The sequence below is a fragment of the Poecilia latipinna genome, unplaced genomic scaffold (genome assembly GCF_001443285.1).
Source record: "Poecilia latipinna isolate Pla-1442-1.1 unplaced genomic scaffold, P_latipinna-1.0 Scaffold1685, whole genome shotgun sequence".
NCBI lineage: Eukaryota > Metazoa > Chordata > Actinopteri > Cyprinodontiformes > Poeciliidae > Poecilia > Poecilia latipinna.
The window spans coordinates 120,556-145,596 of NW_015114301.1; the positions used below are offsets into that span (position 1 = coordinate 120,556).

The 25,041-nt window shown below is 36.3% G+C and overlaps 5 protein-coding genes across 8 annotated transcripts in view; 2 read left to right on the plus strand and 3 right to left on the minus strand.

Annotated features, from left to right (window-relative positions):
• Positions 1-1,056, plus strand: part of abcb11a (ATP-binding cassette, sub-family B (MDR/TAP), member 11a) — a 15,096-nt gene extending 14,040 nt beyond the window's left edge. Inside the window, exons 24-25 of the mRNA XM_015060079.1 lie at positions 377-523; positions 682-1,056. Of these exons, the coding sequence (XP_014915565.1) occupies positions 377-523; positions 682-882 (348 nt within the window). The 3' untranslated portion in view covers positions 883-1,056. The remainder of the gene's footprint in view (positions 1-376; positions 524-681) is intronic.
• Positions 1,057-2,892: 1,836 nt separating this feature from the next.
• Positions 2,893-4,389, minus strand: LOC106964520 (glucose-6-phosphatase 2). Its single transcript, XM_015060080.1, has 5 exons — positions 4,090-4,389; positions 3,902-4,011; positions 3,720-3,831; positions 3,516-3,637; positions 2,893-3,431 (listed from the first exon to the last, which is right to left on the minus strand). Exons 1-5 carry the CDS (start codon positions 4,308-4,310, stop codon positions 2,920-2,922), a joined length of 1,077 nt encoding a protein of 358 aa, XP_014915566.1. The 5' UTR covers positions 4,311-4,389; the 3' UTR covers positions 2,893-2,919.
• Positions 4,390-5,888: 1,499 nt separating this feature from the next.
• spc25 (SPC25 component of NDC80 kinetochore complex) lies at positions 5,889-9,796 on the plus strand. Of its 2 annotated transcripts, none has more exons than XM_015060092.1 (7): positions 5,889-6,013; positions 6,926-7,101; positions 7,557-7,622; positions 7,841-7,987; positions 8,088-8,213; positions 9,108-9,206; positions 9,305-9,795. In XM_015060092.1, exons 2-7 carry the CDS (start codon positions 6,951-6,953, stop codon positions 9,427-9,429), a joined length of 714 nt encoding a protein of 237 aa, XP_014915578.1. In that variant the 5' UTR covers positions 5,889-6,013; positions 6,926-6,950; the 3' UTR covers positions 9,430-9,795. The 2 variants fall into 2 exon arrangements, with proteins under 2 accessions (XP_014915578.1, XP_014915579.1); XM_015060093.1 differs by lacking the exon at positions 5,889-6,013 and adding an exon at positions 6,031-6,095 and having other exon boundaries at positions 9,305-9,796.
• nostrin (nitric oxide synthase trafficking) lies at positions 9,748-17,491 on the minus strand. Of its 2 annotated transcripts, none has more exons than XM_015060091.1 (16): positions 16,995-17,491; positions 16,764-16,849; positions 16,566-16,649; positions 16,274-16,336; positions 16,088-16,169; positions 15,931-15,993; positions 13,844-13,942; positions 13,602-13,727; positions 13,134-13,232; positions 12,916-13,041; positions 11,811-11,919; positions 11,634-11,722; positions 11,405-11,530; positions 10,444-10,696; positions 10,260-10,352; positions 9,748-10,172 (listed from the first exon to the last, which is right to left on the minus strand). In XM_015060091.1, exons 1-16 carry the CDS (start codon positions 17,088-17,090, stop codon positions 10,036-10,038), a joined length of 1,731 nt encoding a protein of 576 aa, XP_014915577.1. In that variant the 5' UTR covers positions 17,091-17,491; the 3' UTR covers positions 9,748-10,035. The 2 variants fall into 2 exon arrangements, with proteins under 2 accessions (XP_014915577.1, XP_014915576.1); XM_015060090.1 differs by having other exon boundaries at positions 13,602-13,730.
• An 86-nt stretch (positions 17,492-17,577) lies between these two features.
• Positions 17,578-24,956, minus strand: cers6 (ceramide synthase 6). Of its 2 annotated transcripts, XM_015060094.1 has the most exons (6): positions 24,675-24,944; positions 22,949-23,077; positions 22,070-22,176; positions 19,896-20,052; positions 19,544-19,567; positions 17,578-18,599 (listed from the first exon to the last, which is right to left on the minus strand). In XM_015060094.1, exons 2-6 carry the CDS (start codon positions 23,063-23,065, stop codon positions 18,444-18,446), a joined length of 561 nt encoding a protein of 186 aa, XP_014915580.1. In that variant the 5' UTR covers positions 23,066-23,077; positions 24,675-24,944; the 3' UTR covers positions 17,578-18,443. The 2 variants fall into 2 exon arrangements, with proteins under 2 accessions (XP_014915580.1, XP_014915582.1); XM_015060096.1 differs by lacking the exons at positions 17,578-18,599; positions 19,544-19,567 and adding an exon at positions 19,613-19,816 and having other exon boundaries at positions 19,855-20,052; positions 24,675-24,956.
• Between the last annotated feature and the right edge of the window lie 85 nt (positions 24,957-25,041).

The window sequence follows — 25,041 nt, forward strand, 5'->3', positions numbered from 1 at the left end:
TGGAAACCACTGGGGGGGCCCAGGAGAAAAAGTTTGGGAACCACTGACCTACACAATGCTGTTGGTTATATGAAAACAAATAATCTCTTTTCAAAAAAGCGAGTTGCCTACAAATTTGATTATATCATGCATAATATTTACTTAGGTGGCTTTATCGTCTTTATTGTGATACAACATGTCCTTTTAGCTCAACTTTATTCTATTTTGTGTTGGCCTGTCACATAAATCAGAATAAATTACATTGAAGCCTGGAGCTAAAATGTCACAAAATATAAATGAGTTAAAAGGGTATTTCAACATAATGATGTGTTATGGAGAACAAATGGTAACCATGTTAATTTTTTTCATTTTCTTTACCACTGGAACACACTGGTAGAAATATGAGACTCAGGTTGGTGCCCAGGGTTCACAGTTGTCAAGGGGACAGAAGCAACGCATTGCTATCGCCAGAGCCATTGTCCGAAACCCCAAAATTCTGCTGCTAGATGAGGCGACTTCTGCTCTGGACACAGAGAGTGAACAGGTGAAATAAATAAATAATAATAATAAAAAAAAAGACTTAACTTCATTAACGCAAGAGATTCAGCTGAACAAAGTACATTTTCTTTTACGTGCATTAAAAATGCCCTTGCATGAAACCCCAAGAGTATTTTGTCTTGATAGAGCTTTGTTTATCTGCAGACTGTTCAGTCTGCGCTGGATGAAGCAAGAAAAGGACGGACCTGCATTGTCATTGCTCACCGGCTCTCCACCATCCAGAATGCAGACATCATAGCGGTAATGTCCCAAGGAGTGGTCATCGAACAAGGCACGCATGATAAACTCATGGCTAAGAAGGGAGCATATTACAAACTGGTCACAACAGGAGCTCCGATCAGCTAATCACTTGGAGCAACAAACAGTATTAAGAATCTTTGATAAAATAAATCAGTACATCACCATGAATTCAATGGTGCTGTGGTGAATGCATGTTTAAAACCAGAAGGTAATAATTTGAAATTGAGTTTTTTTGTGTGTCTAAAAAATGTATATTTATACACTTTCATATCATTAAAAGATACAAAATAGCTTCATTGCAAGCCGATGTTTAGCAAGGCTAAACAGTCTTTCAACAAATGCTTTCGATGTGCTCCCTGTTCCAATTTCAGGTATTATGGCATTATTTGTCTCCTAGAGAAAAGAACATAAGTAACCTGTTTTATTACGAAGTTCCTATCTTTGTTAAAACAAAGTTAAAAAATATATTAATCATTTTAGATTTTTGAGATTAAGACTTTATTGTATACAATATTTATGTTTATTGTTATATTATATAAATTGAGGGATTAAACAAAACTACACCTGCAATGACTATTTGTGTCTTCTTTAGCTCTAGTTGAGGTTTTAAAATAGTCTTTGTATAGTTAAACATAATTCTAAACTATAGAAAATAAAACATTTGATTTTGAACTTTAAAAATCTGCAACTCACATAATATTCTAAACTTTTAAGATTTGCCTTTTTAAAATGTTTTTTTTTTTTTCCCCCCCTCTCTTTCCTTTTTGTTTGTTTTAGTTCCTACATACCTTTCAGTACATTTTGACCAAATCATCTTTTGGTTGTAATGCCTATACATCAATGTTTACTTTATTATCATCAGTACTATTTTAATTTTCATCGTAGTTAAGCTGTGACCACAGCTAGCCTCATCGTTGTGACTGCTTTGGGCCCCTGCTCTCCTGGATTCCCTCAGACAACTTTAATTAGCACAGAGTTACAAATCACATAAAATCATTGCTATGAAGCTCAAAACTGAGCTGCTTCCACTGACCGTTCTTGAGCTGTTTCTAGAACTGAAATGGAGTTCACCTCTGGTAAATTGGACTTGACTTGAAAATGACACATCTGTTTATATAAGGTCCCACAGTTGACAGTACATGTCACAGGTTAAACACCAAGCATAAAATCACAGGAGTTGTTTGTAGACTATGTACTCTACAATGACATCCTGGACCCAGAAACCTGCAGTTTTATTTAAGCTTTGGCAAAGAGCCTTCTCTCTCAAAGCAGAGGTGGGCCTCAGGTGCATCCGATGCTAAGCAACCAGAGACTGAGAAAAGATGAAATGGGTCTCTACTCAGGAGTTTAATTAATCCATATAATCTGGTTACATCAGAGACTCTGTTCTGCATCATTACTTTTAAATTGATTAATATCTGAATTTTCCCAGAGAAACTGCTAAGAGACACACAAGAGATTATGTAATGCACCCTGAGCAGGATGCACACATTGGCAACGCAAACAGAGAGAATTATGTGAGTGATTCTGTTAATTTAACAAAGTCAAGGACTTGAAGAAGCATAAATGTTTGGTAATATGTTCCAAAGATAAACTTTATGGCATATTCACATTTTTAAATTGTATTTTTATAACCCCTTAACAAAATATTATGCTATCACCAATCTGCGTCTTATGTAAGAAGTGTTCATAAGAAATTTTGATTAATACAGAGAAGTTTTTTCTGTTCAAAGTTAGAAAGTTGTTTTTCAACAATTAACCAATTATTTATTTGATTCATGTTTTGAGCTAAACACAGACTTTCATAAATTGACAAACTGCTTCTGCTTCTAAAGAGTTTAAATCATCATGTTGTAGGGTTGTACATAAATCATTTTAATTATTGTAAATTAGATTAGCCTTCCTTTCAGTAGATGCAATACCAAGAACAAAGACATAACATAAACTTGAGAAATCTTTTCATTATGACTGGGATCACATGATACAAATATGTTATTTAAAATAAAAAATATAAAACTTTTCCCACATTAATTCCAGTTTCAGTGCTTCTGTGTGTGCAGTAACAGTCGATCATCATTTTCTGCAAAGTATAACAAAAAGTATTGAGAACAAAGGTTGCAAAAAAACCTGTCCTTTTATTTTCTAACAGAGTTTTCTCTCATTGTCTCTGATTAGCAAACAGACACAATAAGGTATGACAGCAACAACGCCAAAAGGAACTGAAGCACTTTTGCAAAATGACAGTATGTAAAACAAAGCCTCGCTGTGATTTGGCATCTTGATGAGGTCATACAGCTGCAGGAAGGTGAGATTTGCAGTCATGCATAAGAGTTTAAATACAGTATTGCAGCCGTTTTTTCCCTTACAGCTCTGAATGAACATCTCAGAGTTCACCGCAAGTCCTAGACCAAACAAGGTTCCCAGGTTCCTGCATAGTCCGGCAAAGGGTGTGGTGTCTAGATGGATCCAGTCTGGGTTTGCACACCACATCTTGGCTTTGGCGACCGACCATAAAGGATCAAAGTCCAGAAGCTTTAGGAGCAAGTAAAAACAAATAGCAAACGAGAGAAGAAAAACATTGACGAGGAGGTACCGTTTCAGGCTTGCATTATAGATCCAGGTAATGTGGTCAAAGGCTTCAGCAACAAGCATACCTAAACATTGTAGAGATTAGAAAAAAGATTGTCATCTCAAATTTAAAGCACATTTGATACGTGTGACAACTGAGCAGAACGTACCGATGACAAGACCGAGAACAACTTGATGAGGGAAGTGAGTTGCAATGAAAACTCTGGAAATGCAAACACTTATCTGAATGACCCAGAAAGCTGTCCAGAGAATGGACCTGAACAGATGAAACCTGCAGAAAAAAAAAATAACATTAGACGTTCTGATATAAAACCCTGCTTCTGACTTTGTGAAAGCATCACATAAGTGTCCACCTTTGAAAGCTCCAGACAGAGGAGACACAAGAGGACCTGGTGAAGGCTAGAGCAGAAGTGACCATCAAATACCACACACATGATGAGCCCATAGCGTGACCAGATGGACTACCTGTAAAAACATAAATCAATGAAAGTGTTTTTTTGAACAACATTCTTAAACTCAATACAAATCTACTTACCAGGTCCTGTTTCACATGTAATGTGAAACTGATCCAGATGTGGCTTTGAGCTGTTCTGGAACAAGTGGGTCTCGTGAACCCACCAATAAGGTCTCTGTCCATACAGAATCCTGAGTAAGAAGATGTTTGATTTGAATTTCTAAGCTCACACTTTTAAAGATAAAATGCCATTATCCGAGTAGACTTACCACTTGAAAATAAGATTGAACCAGTCTCCAATAACAGCCACCCATATCATCTTGGTGCCAACATTATGGCTGAGATGGAACCAGAGAGGGAAATAGACATAGAAAATATTACGAGGGTCACCCACTATTGACATGAAGCTGAGGAAGCTGTTGTATTCTCGGTAGTTGTTCTGCAGATGCTGTATAATTAGGACACCTGATGTATGAATAAAATCCATCATGTTTCCTTTCTTCGAGCAGCTGGTTTCTTTTCAGCACCAGTCAAAGCAGCATCATGATGCCCTACCTCTCTTTGCCACTCTTTTATATTGCAAACTGGGCATCACAAATCATTCATCAAAGCCATGGAAACAAGAAGTAAGTACAAGTTGTCTGAGCTCATATGGAATATAATAATGTGTTCCCAAGTCATGAGAGGTCAGCGTTTTAAGACATGTTTAAAAGACTGTGTACAACATGACAGTGCCATTAGGATATTTCCCAGAACATAACTTGTACAGATGTTAAATATTAGCCACTGCAAACACCAGGAGAGAGAGAGCACTCCCCGTAACCTTCTGCACCACTTCAGCCTGATTAGTACAGTCATTTTCAGTGACCATAGCAACAAAATGGGCTTCCCTTTAAAAAACAGAGCCCATCTGGCCTCCTCTGCTGAGGTTACTGGGTGCAATGATTCTCAGAGGGTTTCTGCACATCAGATTATAAAGTTAGATTTCTTAAAAATCCCAGTAAAATTTAGCACTAAGATGGAAACTTGGTGTCATTAGCCAACCATATTATAAGCAAGATCATATTTTTTTTCTCAATCTATTAGCCCCATGTATTGGACCTCTCAAAAAGCAATAGAATATCCATTGTTACCCCACAACCCCCTCCGTTTCCACTCTAAAATGCTTGTGTTGCCCCCAGATAAAATGACATCCTGAGTCATGAGCCATGATAAAAATAATAAAAACCCTTCACTGCTCATAGAGACAGAAAGTAACTGATTTTAGTTTCTTAGAACTCCCTTCTAGACCTCAAGCAGCTTCGATAATGGCACTTTTCACTCCTTCAGACTCATGGGATCTTGATGTCCACAACGAAATTCTAAATTTATTTTAATTTCAAAGAGTACTTTGAGACTCTGTCACTTTATCCTGGAACTCTATCTAGCCCTCTCCTATCAAATTACATTACATCTTAAATACTTTTAAAAGATTCTTGGAAATTATGGATGTTGTTAATCTTATTACTTGCAACAAACATGTTCTCCCTGAAAACTATAGTTTTTCCTCCCACAGAGCTGATTATGTCAGGATCAGGACACATGACTGTATCTGAACAGCTAACTTCTCTAGCAGTGACATTTTGTGGATTACTCTCCTTGAAATAGGTGACAAAGATGATCTGCTGGACAACCGCCTGCCAGTTCTTCACTATCATTGATTAGGCTGTGACATGGACACCTCAATTTTTTGCTGTAAAAATGCTTTTCTTGTTGGTTCTATGTAATATTGTAATGTTATGAAAAATTGAGCTTCGGGCTTTAATAGTCTGCTATTATAATTAATAGAAGTAAGAACTTATACACTCCTGGTTAAACGAATCTGTGTGAAGTTACTCATATTTACCACCAGGAGGAGTATGAGATCGTTGGGCTGCACAAATAATTTCAACAGAAAATCCCGATAAAAATAATAGTAGTTTCAATAATAGTTTTGTAATTAAAAACATGAAGGAAGCACTTCACCTTGTGAATTTTCAGACGTTATGAACCTGAGTTAAACATATTTCTTTAAAGAGCGTCAAATTGAAAATACGTCATTTCCGGCGTACAGTAACCGCCCTCTGTGTACAAACCGCGGATTTTTGAAAGTTACCATTTATGTTGTTGCGATAATTAGTCAGACGGACAGTCTATTGTTACACTCTTAAGCAGGTGAGTAATAAATCCATGTCCAGACAAACTGACACCGTTGGAACAAATAGCCGAATTTGTGTCACGGTAATGCTGAATGGAGGTAAACTACGTTATGGCGGCTAACAAGCTGATTATTTTTACCCAGTTAGCATAGCTGCTAACATGCTAACGTTGCTAGGTAAATGGCTTTGAAAGTAGTCACTATGTTGCTGTTTAAATAAAATGCATTATGAGCGTAAGATGTTACGTAGATATGTTAAAAATTCAAACTGCTGTTTGTATTTTCATAACTGGCTGCAATCTCATTTCACATGCTAACATATTGTACTAAGCTTATGAGACGAAACAAATTTTCATGAATAAAACAACGGTTTTTGTTTGTTTTGTTGTCCCGAAGATTAACCCTCCAGTTACCTTTTCATTTACTTCCAATATCTTCCTCGTTTACCAGGAGCAAAAATAATTCCGTTTGCATATATTTTACAACTAAGCAAAAACTGTACATTTTGCTGCCAAAGATTTGTTTTATTACAGAAGAGATATTATCGAGCATCTAATTATTCTGATGTTGTTACATAGAAGTGAGCCCTGATGTATTGAGACTTTTACCTAACAAGTTCAATGTGACGATATTAGGGCTGCACAACATTATAAAAGAATGCAACAAGCAATAATATTGCGAAAATTTGCTATCAAAATATGACTTGGTCATTCTCAATGTGCATATTGCACAACAGGATATTGCAAGAACAATACATTTAATTTGTTTTTTTTTTCCCCCTCACTTTCAGCTTTAATCTTATAAAAGTCTGGTAAATTAACCCTCATTACCATAATATTCAACTGGTTAATACATGCAGGGTTTGTGGTGCATAAATGCATGTTGATTCATGTTTTGCAGTGATTAATAACCTGCTTTTTGTTTTTCAGAAATTACAGATTGTGTCAGAACATCATGACATCTATTACCGACCCAAGCATGAAGGACAGGTTCACCTGTTCATTGGAGGAGATCCACAATAATCACCTTAAATCATATGCAGAGATAATTGACACAATTTCAGAGTTATCTCACAATCACAGACAGTTTGTAAAATCCGCTGTTGGTAAGTTTAATTTTATTAATCATATTTTTGTGGAATAAGCTGTTACGATATTTCAAATGCACAATTTAATCAAACATATAACTCATAAAATATGACAAATGTAAATAAATTGAACAAATCAAAACGTTTTGATAATACATGAAATTTTTAAGGCGCTTTTTTGAACACTCAAAGATGATTTTTGTTAAGGTACATAAATTATATCTGAGCTACTCCATTATAGTACACTCATGTCACTTGCGTTTCATAAAGTTGCTTCTGTTCCTTCAAAATACATATTTTCGGGAATTAAGAAATGGACAGCTCTCTGTAAATCTAAGAAGAAATGCAAAGAAACTGGAAATCAATAGAGTTGACAAAGACTAATCTTGGTGTTCCCTAGTTAGTTACTGAAATGACTCTTAATTTAACTGCACATTTTTCCCCTATTTCTACATTTTTTTTTCTTGGCACAGACACATGTTTGAAGAAATGCAAGGATGACAAGAAGCTGTTTGAGACGATACAGGAATTTAAAACTGGTACGTTTCTCTCCCAAACCACCGTCACTCGTGGATTAGAATGATCCTGCAAATGCATCCAACATCACACAGATGTTGTTGTGCAATTCTAGAGAACAGTGAGCATTCCCCCCTGATTTCTTGTTCCAACAGTTTAAGGGAAAAGGACAGTATTTGAAATGCATCCTCAAAACATTCAGTTGCTTGCATCTCGTTGTTTTGACACATTGTCTCTGCAGACTTGGAGAAAAAAAAAATGGCCCTGAAGGAGAAACGGCGCGCCATATCAGACATGATGTCTGAGGTTCAGGAAAAAGAGATGCAGAAAGAGGACATCATCCTAAAAATTCAGAGACACAAAGAAGACCAAATGAAGAGAAAAGACTGTAAGATGTGACTTTTTTTAATAATGGAAATAATAATTATGATTAATAAGTTAAGATGTGATGTAGCTTACAATAATCTCACTTATGTTCCCTATTTCAGTAATTGAGTCTCAGAACAGAGCAAACAAAGACAGACTGAGAAACCTCCAGAAAGCCAGGCTTGTTTTCCAGGATCATTTGGGGCTGGAGATTCGAACTATTATCGACAAGACGCAGATGGTCAAAGGTAAACCAAGCAGACTAAAAACAGCACTTTCTAATACTGTTCCACAGAGTTGGAGAAAACTGTTCCTGCTGTTAAAATTGTTAAGATACTGAAGGATGTGATGAAAGGACTGAGGTTGTCGGTGGCTGCATGGCGCATAGAGTAAAGTGGTGCTCCCTCCCCAACTGTTGATACACAGGTGGGGATGGCTGATGGCCACTTATGCCCCTAGTAGCACTTTGTTGTACTTGGTGAAGTTTAATTTCTGCACAGTAACCATTTGAAAACTACTAATCAATGCAACAGATAATTTTGCTCAAGTCTAAAAGTCAAACTCAAATAGCAAAAAAATAAATGTAATATGATATTATATAACATTTAAAATCAGTGGGTTCCAAATATACATCTCATCAGCTTCATCTCATTTTCTGTGAAAACGCACAATCACTTTACAGCACACAAGCTTAAACACTTTCTTCTCTTTTCTTCTTTCCTCTCTTTGTTATCGAAGAAAGGCTAATGAAGGATGAAAGATTATGCAAGACCTGATCATGCTGCATAAAATCTATTGAATTAAAACAAAGGCCTCAGCTCTGTATTTGCGTGTTGCCACGGTGATGTGATAAATTAGTTGAGTTAATTGCCTCTTTTCTCCCACCTCCTCTAACACACAAACAAGACTGAATCTCTTCATACAATCCTGGGATTAATCTATAAGTCAAACTCAAATAGCAAAAAAATAAATGTAATATATTATTATGTAATAGTTAACATCATATTTTATATATATATATATATATATATATATATATATATATATATATATATATATATATATAAAATCAATTCTGTAATATTTGTTTTAAAATAAATATTACAGAAGTTGTTTAGTTTTGCTTTCGACTTTTTTAATAGGTGAAAAGTTGCAGTTTATTTTCCGAAACATCAGTCTCTCCGACCAGGACAGCACTTACGTCATTACAATGGGGATTAAAGAAAATGGATCTTACCAGAGTAAGTCACACAAATTTTCTGTGAAGTTTATGTTGATTTTATATACATAAAAAAAAGATTCTTCTAATATCTAATAACAAAGTATTGAATATTTACAGTTGTGTCTAGCGATCCAGTGCTCGAGTGTTTGCCAGTCTTGGAAAGCCGACTCCAGGAGACCAATAATTTACCAGCATTCCTGGCTAATGTCAGAAAGGAGTTCATCTCTAAGGCTCGCTCCTGAGATTTCACGGTATGCTTACAAAAGGCGGTGGTGTTTCTACTGCAATGCAGACTGAAGGAAACGATGGTTACATTGAATATGATCAAAGGGGGACACCTGATCTGTAACCAAATTGTCAACTTTGTCAAGATGATGAATTTGCTTTTAAATTTCTGATGTTTTTTACTCAAGTTTTGCCTCTTACAAAATGTACATATTAGATCTTCAACATGTCTTGTCAAATAACTAATCATTTAAACGTAAGCAGTTTTCATTCATTTTTGTTTTAAAATCAGTGCTCATTTTACAAATATCAAGAACATCAGTGTTTTTTTTCTCCCCCTTGTGTATATTATTTTCTGTCTGTTGTAATAAACTACATGTTCTTAAAAGTATTCTCACTCTTTGAGTTTTGTTTGCACATGTATTGTAAAAACAAACATTTTGTTATAAAAGTGCACAAACAGCATTAATGTTAAACATACAAAGAAATCATAAATGAAGATTGTCAGAAGATCAATTTCAAAGTACAATTTTTTTTTTCAATGTAGAAGACTTGAATAAAATATCACACATGCAGGCTTTAAATGTTGAGAAGCTTTTTTTCCCCATTTACAGTCCAGTCATTCAGGCATCAGATGATTTGCTGGTGTTCAGTACAGGTAGCTCCTCAACATAGCTTGATGGGAAATGGCCTTTTTGTTCATTAAGAGCTCCAATCCACCAACCATTTTCTTCCTTTTTATAAATGTCCAGAACATCACCTGAGAAACATGTTTTTTTTTTTTTTTTTTTTTTTTTTCAAGAAGAGTTCAGTTATTTTGATGATCAACTTTAAGGGAACAGCTTACCTTCTTTGAAAGTCAGTTCATCTACATGTTCAGGTGTGAAATCATAAAGGGCTTTGCATTTTCCGATGCTGCACAGCACGGCTGCTGTTTGATCTGTTAAATATATATATATTTTACATTCAACTTGACATGTAATCTAACACATTAAATCAAAAACCGTTCTGTGATGTGCTGAATGAATGACCTTCGGCTTTGTCATCATCTCTGGTAGGCAGAGCTTCATTTCCAGTGCTTCCACTGCATTCTGCTGTCTCCTGAGTTGGTGTTGTGGAAGTGATTTGGTCAGCAGTGTTTGGTTCTGGTTTTTCAGTTGGTTCTGTTGGAACCTGAATTGGTCCTTTATAAATGATGGAAGCTCTTAATGATTGTTGACTTCTTAACGGCGTCTTTCGGAGTTTTACTGGACGGCTCAACTGAACAATACTATGCTCACAGTCCTTGGAGAGAAAAAAAAAACAGGACAGGACTCTCAGTATTTACCTTTTTAAAAGGAAGGCGAAAGAAATGTGGAATAACTGTATATGGATGGTCTTAAATAGTGATGCTGGCCTTAGAAAATAATTTACTATCTGGTCTAACTGAAAATCAATCATCTAGAATTTTGTGTAAAAGTTTCAGGACATTTTACTTTCCAACATTCCAGGTTTTCTTTTATCTCTTTTTTAATCCTTTGGAGTTCTCAAAATCATTGGAAATAATACAAAATTTTGGGGACATTATTCTGTGTTCTCAATTTTATTCTTCAAGCATTGATAGTTTATTCCACTATCTGTAGTGTTTAGTCAGCAGTGCTGTTTAACATTTTGCTGATCAGGTGAAAATGTCAAAATGAGATACATCTTTAAATGGACAAACTATTTGTCAATCAATTTAATTTTCATCTGACCTAATTTAACTCGGTATTATATGATGGGAAGCAAGTTTGCCTGAGTATTGTTAAAAAAGGGGTGTGGTTTAAAGTAATTCAATGTTGTATTGCATATTGTATATGTTTTTCATTTATTGTTTACAATTTTCTTAATATCGAACCTTCTCTGTGTAGCCGGGATGTGGGTCAGTCGTTTTTTGACTTTATTTAGCCGGCTTTAATAAAGTCAGATTTGTTTGTATTTCATACAGATGTTTTCATTTTACACTAATCTTACCTTATCTTTCCATTTAAAAATGCTGCTACCAAATCGTTCAGATGTCTTGGGTGCCTCTTCAAATTCAGAGAGGCATAAGGAGAGTTTGTAATGAGTGGCCTCCAGGAGGTCCAGTTTGAGAGTATTCTGCAGGAAACAAATGGCATTAGTGAGTACTTGACAGTCTATTGTTCCCCCCGCATAAAGCACCTGTCTTTGGGAGCATTTTTGCACGCTTCTCCTCAGTTACCTCATCACGGAGCTCCTCAGTTTCCTCAAGGTTCTTCTGATTTGAAAAAGATGAACATTCAGTGTAGGTCTTGATCAGTTTTTCAATTCCTGTATAATAATAATAATCAGGCATTAGAATGATACCACATAACATCTTTATGAGTCATCTATAAATTACATAAAGTTACTGACTTACCTTCACATTCTTTCTTGGTCTTAGTAATGTTTTCTTCGAGACGCTGGAGTTTCAGCTTGATTGCGTCTTTTCTTCTGTCTTTGGTCATGAGTGATTTGCTATCCTCCTCCTGAACAAACAAGGAAATTAATAATTTCACAAGTTATAAGCTTTAGGTGGCAATTCCTGTTTCACATAGTTGATTTAGATTTGTTTCCTCCATCATTAAACACTTAAAAAGCTGCATCTTATATGTGTTATGTCTTTGTCTGATAACATGCTTGATCTAAAATATTGAAGTGTGAGAAAACAGAAGAAATTCTTTGCAAATAACCCAAAATTAAGCTCCTTACTTGTATCACCTTTTTAGCGCTTATTGCCTTTACTTCATTTTATTTGTAAACTATATGGTTAGCTTCCGGTTTTTGATTTGATGCTTTTATTTTGATAAGAAAACTTCTGCTGTATATATGGAAAGGCAGCTTAACAATAACAGAACGGAACAAGTTACAACAGTGTCGAAATGTATTTTGTTTTTAGCGGTCCCCTTAATAAGGGTACAAGGTATGTTTATTTTGTAAATAAGAATGTTCCTAATATTGGTCGGTTAAAAGTGTGAACATGTAAACACTAAGGTATAGCTTATGAATTGCAGTTGATATTTTTTAGTAGTGTACGTTATTATTATTATTGTTTTTACAAACGTCACGGTTGTGAGAGCGTGGTTTTGTAGCTTACACTGTGTTTTTGTTGTACATGCAGCTCTTACGGTGAAACGAAGGGTTTATTTCCAATAAACATCACTGTTCATAAGTAAAACCTCACCCGTTTACTGATGAACAGTAAAGGAGCCAGGGGGCTGGGACGATGCTACATCCTGCTAGAAATACTTTTTAACAGCACCCAGAGCAGGGTCTTTCCATCCAGACTAGTTCGTAAAATGGATGGAGCTCGATGCCCAGTTGAAAATAAAACGTTCAAAGTGTGTAGAGCATTGTCACTTTGACTGTACTGGCTGTATTTTTTGGGGAAATTATGAAAATCAGATGGAAATTATTATTTCCTATCTACTAAGGTATTTTTCATTCAAACGAGCAATGAAGACACAACAAAACAAAATACTTACAAAATAATCAGCCATCAAAAACTCTATTATGTTGTCTTCATTTGTGTTGCCACTTTCTTCCATCAGGGTTTGTATGTCTTTATCCACGTCCACCCTTTGGGCAGTCTGCTCTATCTGCTTTTGACCCTGGAATGAGCAGTAGTAGCTGCAGGTTAATGCTTTTTCTTTCAGAGATTCTATTTGTATTTGTGATCAGGATGCATTGAAGAGTTTCTTACATGCTTAAGTGTTTGACTGAAGGTAGACATGTGGAGGTTATATTTGCTCAAAAGGTTGCACAGAACTTCAATTCGATTTTTCTCCAGCTCTTGTATGACCTAAGCAAAGCAGAAAGAAATCATACATTTATTAACAGGCTCATTATTAGCATCACTCTTGGATAAAACCACCCATTGCCCAAAGCTGTGACAGGACTGCAGAACACACTTTTGCAAGACAGCATTAAGACTTTGATTTGATTTTCTCCTGTATTGTTAATCCCTGCAGCATACAGGTCAACTAGCAGACTACATACAATGAGTTTACTGTTTGAATTCAATGTTCAAACATTTGAGATTTTATTGGCATTTGATTATCAAATGCCAATAAATCAGTGAGAAAAATGTCTTTTTTTCTCACTAATTCAAGTTATTCTACATAAATTAGGACCTAGATAAATTATAACATTTAGTAAGGTGTTTTCCCACCTGACAGCAGTTTTTCAGAGTGTTTTGCAACTTCAGTCTCATCTGATGACCCTCCATGTTGACACTATAGTAATGTTCATCCACTATGGACTGCTGCTCTGCTGACTTAGTCAGTCTGTTACACATCTGCTGAGAAAAAAAAAACATGCAATTTCAATCTTCAACAGATATATATTTTCCAAAAATGATATTTTTCTAGATCCTAGGTGAGATAAAAGCAGTTAGCGAACAGTATTCTGTACCTTCTGTTTTTCTTTCTCTGTGCTGATGTGCTTGTTGTTTTCTAGATAGTTGAAGAGTGCCTCGTGTTCTTTTGTCAGCCCATGCAATCTTTTTTTCAGCTGTTTTAGTGCAGAGGAAACCAGGAGAAACACAACTTTATCAGTTCAACTTATTGCGAGCAGAGCATTGAGGATCTGTTGTTGAATCACTGAAGAAACGTGATTGACATAAGTTGAGTACTTTTTTTAAAGCATCTGTAAGCTGCTCCAAAGAGAGAATGGCATAAAAAGGTCCAACAGGGGGAGCAAAATATCTATTTGAGTATAATAAGCACTTCTTAGATCAAATAAAACTTTAATTTAATTATTGTATCTAGACAAATGTTATGTCGTCTTACATTTGTAAAGAGTTTTGTATGAATAATTGTAGGGGTTCTGGTTATAGCAGCTCATGTTGCATTCCTTCAGTTTCTAATGTGAAGAGGTGTTTTTTTTGTGTCTTTTTATTGCTGACATCTGTGATGAATCCACCGTTTTTTCTTGAAAGGTAACATGGGACTGTCAGCATGAGGACTGAGGTTATAAAGATTGTACAAATGACCACACCTGAGACAAGTCATAGGTAAATAAAGGAGGGATTAATCTTTGAACTGTGCTGTTATTCTTTTCCAAGGTTACTTTCCATTGAAACAGGACATGATGCATAACTAAAGATTGTTGTCTTTAATTGAAGCTCACAAAATCACTCAAGTACTTTACAATTTCAACTTTAAATGACTTTTCGCAAGTTTAAAAAGTTTACACACACTACTTCAGTATTTGAAATTCTTCTTAAGCTACATGACTTCCGCCAAACATTTAGGATTTCTTCCACAAACTTCTAACTACATTGAGAATTTGCTGGAACTTTGGCCCCATTTCCCCCGGAAAAACTGATGATTCACAGTTAGGTTTGTTAGTTGTGTTGCTCTCGCACACACCCTTTCAACTTTGCCAACAATTGTATGAGGTATCAAGGCTTGTGAAGGACACTCCAAAACATTACCTTTAATTTCTATGTATATTCTTGCAGTTAGGTGCTGTTGGTCAGATGCATTCTATTTATTTGTCATCAGCAGATTTGATCAACTCTACAAAATCATTGGTTTTGAATAGTTTGCTGGTCTGTGGGACACAGATGTGTGTTAACACTATAGTAAGTAGAATAAGTTGCGACATCAGCAATGACTTTGAAGAAGCAATTGTTGCTGCCTGTTAATCTTGAAAGGGCAAATGGGCCATTTTTAGATTTCTGAAGTCCATCCTTCTTGAAAGAGGGCATCTTGGCAATTTTACCCAACATTACCAAGCATTACTTTACAAGTTAAATCTGACTGAACAATGTAGAAAAAACTTTTTGGAAGGACGACAGGGAGAAAGAATCTTCTGGAAAAACTGTCTATTGGACGTTGAAATCAAAGTAGAGCTATGCCGAGCTAATATCTAGTGCCCTGTTTGGTAATAAAAACAAACACAAACTAAAACAAGTATCTCACAACATAACTGGTAACAAGATGGTGGAGATGTGATGATTTGATTTTGTTTTGCAGCCATACAAGGCCTGGTCAAACATTGCAGGCAATGAGTCTTTTCTAAAGCTGAATGTGTCACTATCTGTCTGACAGATGAAGCTTGGGCCAAATTGGTTCATGAAACAGACAATCATCCCAAACACACTATCATCTAAAGCATAATGACAGTACAAGGAAAGAAGGTGTTGCAACAGCCCAGTCAAACTTCATCCCTCAACCAGGCTAAAGATTGGACTAATTGTCCTAAAATTTTAAAAATGAGTTTGTATAGAAAATGAAGCCATCAAGTAATTGATGCTGACCTTAGTTGTGAGATAGTGTATAATGGGGTGTGCTTAGTTCTTCTCATGAATCTATTGGCAGTCATTGAAACTTTCTTCACTGCCATTGTCTCTAAAAATTTCTAAAAAGTAACGCATAAGGTGTGGTTTTATGACTTTAATTATCTGCATTTACAGCACAGACTTTTTTTTTATCTCTGCAAGGACATTTACCTCTTCATTGATCCTTGTTTTCAATAAGAAAAATTATTCCTACCTTGAGTTGCTCATTCCAGTTTGCTGTAAAAAGTTTTCCACTCCTTTCAATGGCAGTGTCAAGCTACCAAAACACAAGGAGGCTCTGATAAATATTAGAATTAACTGGAAGTAAGGATTAAACATTTTAGCACAGAGAGAAACAATAGACTACACACAGGCCTTTTTCTTTTGGCGTGTTCATCTAAGACTTGACGGATTTCCTCAGTGGCCTCTTGTTGAAATGCATTTCCTAATGTTCTGAAAATAAAACATCAGACAGCATATACCAGCAATATCTATTCAGAATGGGTCGTAGTGTAAGGTCAGCTCATGTCACAAGGTTAAACCAGGGTCAGATCTACCTGTGTGCGTCTGCTCTCGAGTACATCTCGTTTGACACTTGACACCAGGCGGTGTAGGTGGAACTGAGGGGGGAGCCAGCATGAAAAGGTTAGTGCCGTGGGCTAATTAACCTGACACCTGCTCATGTTTTGATCACATCTACATGCAGGGTGCATGCTATTTCTCATGATCCTATTATTACTGTACACCACGTTGTAGCCTGTCTCCTGGGAGTGAGTGGACGTGTTTGACATCAAGCAGAGAAAAAAGGCAGAGCTAACTGAAAACCGACAACAACACGATGTCTCTTACTTTTTTGGCATTCCTTGGCATGCTTTGATTAGTTTCCCTGCCAGCTTTGCAAGGCCCTTGGAGTACGTAAGTTCCAGCTCAGCTCTAAAAGCGGGAAACGTTGCAGCAAAGGACAATACTTGTCAAACATAAGTGCAGTACCTATTTAAATGTGGTTTAACTGCAAAAAAAACAAAAAACAAAAAACATTAAGCCTACCTCTGCTGAAAAACTGTTTGAAGTTCTTTCAAATAGTTGTCTCCATTTTTTGAATACTGCTTCAGATTTTGATACAGGTGGTTATACTGAAAGAAGACATGTTCTATGAGTTTAAGTCCAGGGGAGAAACAACTGTGCGATCTGTCTAACACTAGGTTGCATTTCCAATACTTTGCCTCAGTGAATCTTAAAACCAAACATTACCCTTATTTTTAAGCTAGAGATACTTACAGAGCACGAGTCGATGGGGTCCTTCATCTTAAGGCCTCGGCAGTTCATTAACTTTGAACCTGGAACTTTGACCATTCTCCTCACAGAGCCACTCATGCGGAAATGCCCTGAGCTCTTGCTGGCGCACAATAAACAGGACAATTCCAGGAGGAGGGCCAAAGGACCTATAATGGTAAACTAAAGCTAGATGGCTAGTTAGTTTACTATAGATACAGTGGGAGGGAACAAAATGATCAACATCATTCTTCTTTTGTAGAACATTAACTAAGTTTATTGATGTTTTATGATGTTTTTTTTCTTTGGTATGATATTTGAAGACTTGGCTTGTTTAAAATTGTGGGTTATTTGAAATAGATAAAAGGAAAAACTTTATCATAATTATTGTATATTTTTGTTATTGACAAGATCATTACTAGAAAAAAGCCATTTAGCCCTTGGAGATTTAGAGGACAAAGTTTTCAACAGTAATTACATTACAGTTAGTGCTTGTAAAAAATTAAAAAAAAAAGTTTTTTAATTTCTTTAATAAAAATACTATTAATATATTGCTTCCTCTTGCATATACACACCAAGACACATTTTATATAATTGCAATTTTTTTTTTTTATTATTGAATTATTCAAACAACTCATATATACCTCATGAGAGGACAAATTGCCTTTAATTTAATGATAACCAGAAATGTACGAGAATATCTAACAAAATGATTGGATAAAGAATACAGCATCTAGCCATACCTGATGCACACACAGATACTACTGTTATTGACATCTCATATACATATTGGGTGAAGAATGTATTTCCAAATGTGCATAAACTTCACATTATCATTCATTTGTAAGTGATAAAAAAAAACAAAGAAAACAACTCACGGTTTTGGCAAGTCTTTGGGGGTGTAGCAAGAAAACTGAATCCGGCTAATACTCTGATGTTTAGGTGAAAAACACAGCTGTTTCCGTTTTAAGATTATGTCAACACTAACATCATAAGGAGAAGAAGAAAATATGTCTGACTAAAAACTTGTAAACATGTTCATCCAAATCAAATAACAAAAAAAAGGACAAACTTAGGGGGGAAAACACCCCGTGCAGTGCAGTGTGTCGAACTGCTGTAAATCAACGCAGCATGCTTCGACCATCAAGTGAAACGCTGTCATTCGTTGGCTAAATGAGTGTGTTGTACCGATTCCCTAAATTTGCCAGTGAGTGTAGTTTGATGCAAATATATAGCTGAAGAGAAATAAATTGCACAACAAAATTAGTAAAGAACCAATGACAAAACAGCATTCACATAAATCTATCAATAACTTACAAAGATGAGATGCTCATGTCTCCACCATATGCCTAAAGTCACTCTCTCTCTCACACACACACACGCATACATATGCTGACACACAGATAAGTGGGGTAGTGTCTGCAGCATGGCTCCATTCGCGTGATATCAGCTCGGTCAGTGTTCGTCTAGGTACGGGACGCCTGTCAGGTAGCCGTTGGTCCCGTTTTTGTTGGTCCCATTGGTGGCGCTGCTGTGGTGCTTCTGACTGGGAGGAGGGCTGTCGTCCTCATCAGAGCTGGACTCGATGTCACTGCGGTCATCTTTAGAAACCTGCAGAAACGAAATGATCATTTAGAGATTTAATTTATCTGCACTTTTTTTATTTGATCCTTTAAATGTGGTTGACATATTATGTGACTGTTAATTTTTTTTTTTTTTTTGACAGATTAAAACAGGTGCTGGTTGAACTCTATTGTGTTTATTGGAATAAGAACTTGACGACCTGAGCCCTGCTTGTGTTTCACTGCGCTCATAATAACACACTGATTATGTATCAATAAACACAGGCATTTTGCACTTAAAAACCTAAGTCTGAAAACACTGTTGAACTCAAAATCACAACCGAAATCACAACATTTTAACTGTGGCAGTTCATTTGATCTGAAAGAAACAGACAGAGGCGTTTACTTGTTTATCAGACGTAGCACGGAACAGCAATTTACTGTTGTAGCATGTTTGCTGGTAATTTATAAGTGGGATCTGGTTTAAAACTCACTTTTACTCTTTAATACCTTTGTTGCATGTTTTTTGTTATTACTGTTAGGAAAACCTTTCGTAACCATTAGCCTTAGTTAGTACGTGCTAGCATTTCTAAATTAAGTGTTAGCATGCTAATGTCATTGCTAGCACAATAATTTGAGCTTTTGTGGGCTAATATAAGATTTACCATTGCTATCATATGTGTGAATACTACAAATGGGGTGTCAGCATGCAAAAATAAGTGTTAGCATGCTATTGTAAGTGTTATTAGGATGTGTATGTAGATTTTAGCATTGCTAATGCTTGAACTGACAATATGAAATAATTATATTCAGAGTACTTTCAAACAAATTCCATACACAGCAATTTAAAAACGTGGAGCAATGGCGTATGACTAGTCAAAAGAATCTGATGGTTAAATAACTAGAACAGTACAAGGAAATAGATAATAAGTACGGCATAATGAATATACTGAACCGTGGTAGTTATGCATTTAGTTGTGTCGAACCACTTACATGTAAAGGATTCCACTTCCCCACCTTGAAGATTGCAAAGTAGCATGAACATAGAACAGATATGTTATTTGATATTTATTTATTAGATACAATAAAACATCAAATTCAGATGCTAAACATTATAAATGTAATAATGTAATTGTTGGGGTGACATTTTTGGTAGTTTTTTTCTTAAAAAGAAAGTGATTCTGTGAAAAACACAGGAACAACACAGCACAAGAATACTAACATTAATGGAAAAGCTTTTTACTGCACAATACAACAAGAAGCATATTGGGTGAAGAATGTATTTCCAAATGTGCATAAATGTACATTTAGGAATGATGCCGAGGAGAAGAGTGTGGCGACTCACCTTTCCTTTGGAGATGGCTCTGCATGCTGTCTTCACTATGAGGTAGGACCAGAATGAGTGAAGAAGCTGCAGTAAGACCAGAAGGAGGTTGAAGACCCACCAGGATGGGTAGGGGCCTACAATCTCCCAACTCTCAAACAAAGTGGTGTTTAAAATCCTTCAGCAGCAGCAGGGAGAGAATGACATGTTAAGGTTTTACGTTTTGAAAGGAAAATTTAAAAAGGTCAATTCTTTTTCTTATGTAAGAAAAACACAAGATGTTGGATACAAAGAATTTAGACAATAATCCTGTCATTAACTTGGATTCTCTTAATTTCTACTCTTCTTTCTAATCTCTGAATTCGAATTTCATTTCTAATTCAAATGCAAATTCCTTAAGTTGAAAATAGGACTGAGCAACTCTTTAGTCTTTTTGTTACCACATAAAACCTGCCTTTGACATTGTCTCGAGTTCAGGAGAGTCTATATGGGGTGACTTTTAAATATGATGTCAGAATCTCCCCCAAACTATTGCATGTACTTGGCGTCACAATTTATTTATTTTTTGATGCTTTATCTCTTTTGCTTGGTCATACTTTTTCCTTCCAGTCAACTTTCCAGAAAATATGGCTGAATATAGATCTCTGATCAGACAGTTTCATTTGGAATAATCTCTTGTGGTCTAACCTTTTTCTGGAGTGTTTTAGTGACTGTCAAGTAGGGCAGCTGTCAAGGCAGCAGGTTTTTTCAAGATTGTGTGTACACTACATTTCCACCATAACGTGTCGGTATAAAAAAATATTTTTGTAATTTTCTAAAAAAAAAAAAAGAAAAAAAAAAAGAAAAGAATTTGGGGGTCTCATTAGCTGTAAGACATAATCATAAAAATAAGATAAATATTTGAAATGCATATATCAAACATGTACATTTCTGATTTGGAAAGGAATTATTAATTTAGATCTATATATTTTAATAACATTTTAATATAATGAGATTTACAAGCAACACAAAATAGCTAATGAATACAAAGACATCATCTGCAGTCTCTATTTACAGCAACTAAATGTTATGTTGAAGATCTGAGTTCAATTCGTCCCTGGTTTGTTCCTTGCAAACAGCAGCCTGTGAGCCATCCTCCAGATACTGAAGTCATGGCAACAACTTTAAAAATGGTGCAATGGAGGAACTGACTAAAATATAGTGCAGAATCATTGCATTACAGTTTGAAATCAAAAACATGCAACTAAGTCATGCAGATTGGTTTGAATACTTTTAGACCCCAGACCCCTAAGGGTTAAAGCTGGTTTAAATGCCACAAAGGCTTTATATTTATATAAAGCCTTATATAAAGTTATTCAAATGCTGTCTTTAGATTGAATTTTAAACATGCATCAAATAGCATAAATAGTATTTGGAGAATGATTAAGAGCTGCTATCAGAAGTAAAAGTGGAGAAAATGTAGTTGCCTGACCCAGAATGTAAATCATGCCTACATTCATTTAATGAAGTCCTGATCAACAGCTGCTGCTGCTGACTGAAAGATGACTGTTGTGTATTCAAGGGCTGAAATTAGATTTATGATCTTCTAATATCCGACAGACTGGCCAGTTTTAACCAGCATTTTCAAGGGAATGTAATTACATAATTGTTTGGGTGGAAATAAAAAAAAAAAAAAGAAAACTTAAACCGGCTTTTTTTTCTCCAAAATAAAAAATGAAGTTGGATTAGCCACACGTTAGACTATATAAAAGAAACCCCCCAGAAATAGAACTAAGTTTTCATAAATAAACACTCATTTGATGTTTCAATAATTACATGAATTCATTGGCTCTGTCTCCAGTGGTCGAGTAGAACCACAATGATTTGCTTTTCATAAGCTGGTTTGTCTTTTCTTTGAAAGGTTAAAGCTGTAGTATCCATAGTAACTATTACTTAGCAACAACATTCACACAGATCTGTCCAAATCGCAAACCATTGTGGAGAAAGGGGGTTAAAAAAAATGGCTCTGACATGCATTTTCGAACATGAGCTACTAAAAGATGGTAAGGAGTTCAGGCTGGTCGGGATTTGAAGCTCTGGCTGCCTGTAAGACTACTGAACTGTGTGCAAACGCAGGCACCTAACACCACTGCACTTAAGTCTCTCATCAACGGAGATGCCAGCTTTGGATCACAGAGAAAGTAAATAATTCTTACCAGATGGGGTAAACTCCCAGCCTGGAAGTTATGAAGATAATTGCAAACATTGCAAACAGGAGGTTGCACAGTATCTGACATTTGGCATAGTTGGCCATCTTGGCAGCCTGGAATAGAATAAAAACGAAAACCAGTGAACAAATATTACCGACAATGCAACAGGATAGGAGGTTCTTTAAATAAATCTCATTCAGTCTAGATACATAAAACAAAACGGCTAGAAAAAATGAATAAATATTGAAGTTAGCTAAACAGGTAAAGCTGAAGCTGAATGTGGAACATGGATACAGCTTCATCCACATTGTTTGAACTGTTTTTCTCTGACTGTGAATATGGTCAAGTTTATACATTTGTTTTTGTGGCTATGTCCTGTTGTGGGATAATCAGCGCACACTTGCCTTACTTGAAAGGCATGTCCTCCTGTCTTTCACATTTCTAACAGTTGTAAGAAACTGATCTTTGCAGGGAGAAACGACTCCAATTAACATAAATAGTCAAGTGTGTATAACATAATGCTTCACTCACATGCATTTTTAAGAAACTGTTCCAGATACAAACAATGCATCTGCAATCATCCGATTGCTTCCTTGAGCAATGCAACCAGTACATATTAACCCGGAAGAGCCAAGATAGATCATATAAATGACATAAAAGGGGATCCACCTTGTCTGAAAGATGAAGGGACACGCTTAGTGTTGTACGTTTTGCCTTTTAACTGCGAGCCACAAAGCAGGGTCAGGATTTACACATGGATTGCAGTCCATTGTAATGAACACAGGCGCATGAACATATCTCTGAACACCCTGCTGCCGACATAAGCTCATTTCTCAGATGCTCATCCATCTACATACAAGGCTTAATCTTCTGGCGGGGTCTCACCTCTATCAGCACGTCGGCTGCATCGTGTAGACACATGACCAGAGTTCCCACTCGTGCCATGTTGTTCACATAAGAAAATACGATGAGAGAGATCGCCGCCACATGATGCAGGAACATGATCAGAAAATCCTGCAGAGACAGTTGCCGAGGAAATATCAGGCATCTACAGAAAGTATTTTTAAACATCACCGCATAAGGCCTTTAAATAGAATTAGCTCATGTACTTTTGATATCTTCAGATTTGTGAACATTTTGTGCTGCAAGTTGTTGAACTTGAGTTTGGCAGAGCATGCAAATTTATTCAGTCCTTGAAGTTTGCTAAATCCACAAACGTTTATGTATTTCATTGGATCTGAAGTATACACAGGCAGGACATAATTGTGGAGTATAAGAAAATGGCATGTGCTTTATAAAATGTTTAATAATTCAACCTGAAAACTGGTGTGCGTTAGTATTTAGTTTCAGGTTATTTTATATATTTTGTCCTTTCTTTTTTGCAAAATAGCCTAAACTGTTTGTCTAGTGGAATTTTATAAAAAACAGTCTTCTTCTCCTTTGATTGTAAAACACAAAAAGGTATTTACTTTGCCTCTTCTAGCTGTAGCCACATTCATGTGAGGCTCATTGTGATTTTACCCTAATGGAACGTTAGGGAGGGTTTAGATAAGAATGGAAAGCTCCTGCATTTTCACAGTTTCAAAGATCGTTGTTAATGTCCTCATGATGAGCCAGAAATGTCAGTTCCCAGACTCCTTGTGAGAAACTCTGTGATAACCCAAGTATCAGCAGGTAGTGACTCAAAGTCCAGACAGAACAGACCAGACTGAACAGACACTGGACATGCTTGCTGTTATCATTCTTGCAAGAATCAATAAAGTGCTGTTTGAGTGAAAATCACCAATCTCTGCTTGGTAACTCGGCGTGACAGTTCGTCAGGAGAAACTCCTCTTTCTTCATTTATATTTTTTAGCTTGTAGTCATTGTAGCTTTGAGTCTGACTATGTGTTAGTGGTCATGAGCCCACTGGAAGGTGGACCTCCATCTTAGACTTCACCATTTTTATTTGCCTGTTTTTTAGCTTCATCTATCTTGTCACCAGCCTCGACCAGCTTCACTGTCCCCGCTGAAGAGATGAACCCCACAGCATCATGCTGCTACCACGGTTTTTCTGAGATGGCGCATTCATGCTGAGGTTAAATTACTTATTCTTCTCATTTTATTTCACAATAAAATTCACAGCTTTATGTTCATCTGTTACAATAAATTCCAATAAATGACATCAAAGTTGCATTTGCAACTTGACTAGTTTCAGTGAAGTTTTGCAATGGTTATGACTTCACACTCAAGATCAAATTGTAATATTACTACCCAAAAATACCCCCCCCCCCAAAAAAAAAAAAAATTAAAATAAAATGAAATTAGAAACCAAATAGGACTTGAGCTGAACATTACAGTAACTTAATAATAAAATCAGCCTGTAGTACCACCTTAGTATTGCCCCTTATGTTTGGAATAGCTTTAAATGGAGCTCCATGTGAATGAAAATGCGCGTAGAGACATTGGCATAAGCGCCCTTGCAATTCTTTAGCTACCGGAAGGTTTTAGCTCTAAGCAATTAGAACCAGCGTAGAAGGTTAAGTAAACTAGGAGGGAGGATGAAAAGGAGCAGAATGGACAAAAGATGCAGACTGAAAACGAAGGCAAGAGTGTGCAGGGAGAGACATACTGGAACTGGCAGGAGATGCAGAGGACCCTCCTCAGTCTAGTGCTGTGCATGAAATAAACTGAAAGGAGAAACAAAAACAGAAACACATGCCAACAGTCAACAGAGAGATGACAGAGTGAAGGCAAACAGCATGGCATCATGGGGTCTGCTCTGAGTGCAGAGAGTTTGATGGGAAGGGCAGAGGGTAGAGCTGTAGATGAACCAGAGGAGGGAGTAAAGACCATGACTGTGATGCATGCAAACAACAATGAACCAAAAGTGTTGCCGATTTCACATAAAAATACAATAAAATATTAAAGCCCCGCGGAGCCTCAAGCGGCCCTCGCAGCCAAGCGCCGCTCAAGCCTATAGCCACCGCGGATGTTCC

Bases quoted from the DNA above. Each gene is read 5' to 3' on its own strand.
- LOC106964520 (XM_015060080.1), bottom strand. From the start codon at position 4,310: ATGATGGATTTTATTCATACATCAGGTGTCCTAATTATACAGCATCTG. The intron at 3,832-3,901 runs GTAAGTAGATTT...ATGTTTTTACAG, and splicing joins TACATGTGAAACAGGACCTG to GTAGTCCATCTGGTCACGCT. The intron at 3,638-3,719 runs GTGGACACTTAT...TTTTTTCTGCAG, and splicing joins TCTGTCTGGAGCTTTCAAAG to GTTTCATCTGTTCAGGTCCA.
- spc25 (XM_015060092.1), top strand. From the start codon at position 6,951: ATGACATCTATTACCGACCCAAGCATGAAGGACAGGTTCACCTGTTCA. The intron at 7,102-7,556 runs GTAAGTTTAATT...TTCTTGGCACAG, and splicing joins GTTTGTAAAATCCGCTGTTG to ACACATGTTTGAAGAAATGC. The intron at 8,214-9,107 runs GTAAACCAAGCA...CTTTTTTAATAG, and splicing joins CAAGACGCAGATGGTCAAAG to GTGAAAAGTTGCAGTTTATT.
- nostrin (XM_015060090.1), bottom strand. From the start codon at position 17,090: ATGAGTGGCTCTGTGAGGAGAATGGTCAAAGTTCCAGGTTCAAAGTTA. The intron at 13,233-13,601 runs GTGGGAAAACAC...TGCTTTGCTTAG, and splicing joins CTCTGAAAAACTGCTGTCAG to GTCATACAAGAGCTGGAGAA. The intron at 10,353-10,443 runs GTCATTCATTCA...TATATTTAACAG, and splicing joins AGATGATGACAAAGCCGAAG to ATCAAACAGCAGCCGTGCTG.
- cers6 (XM_015060094.1), bottom strand. From the start codon at position 23,065: ATGTTCCTGCATCATGTGGCGGCGATCTCTCTCATCGTATTTTCTTAT. The intron at 22,177-22,948 runs GTGAGACCCCGC...ATTCTATTCCAG, and splicing joins CAGCCGACGTGCTGATAGAG to GCTGCCAAGATGGCCAACTA. The intron at 20,053-22,069 runs GTAAGAATTATT...CTGCTGCTGAAG, and splicing joins CTGGGAGTTTACCCCATCTG to GATTTTAAACACCACTTTGT.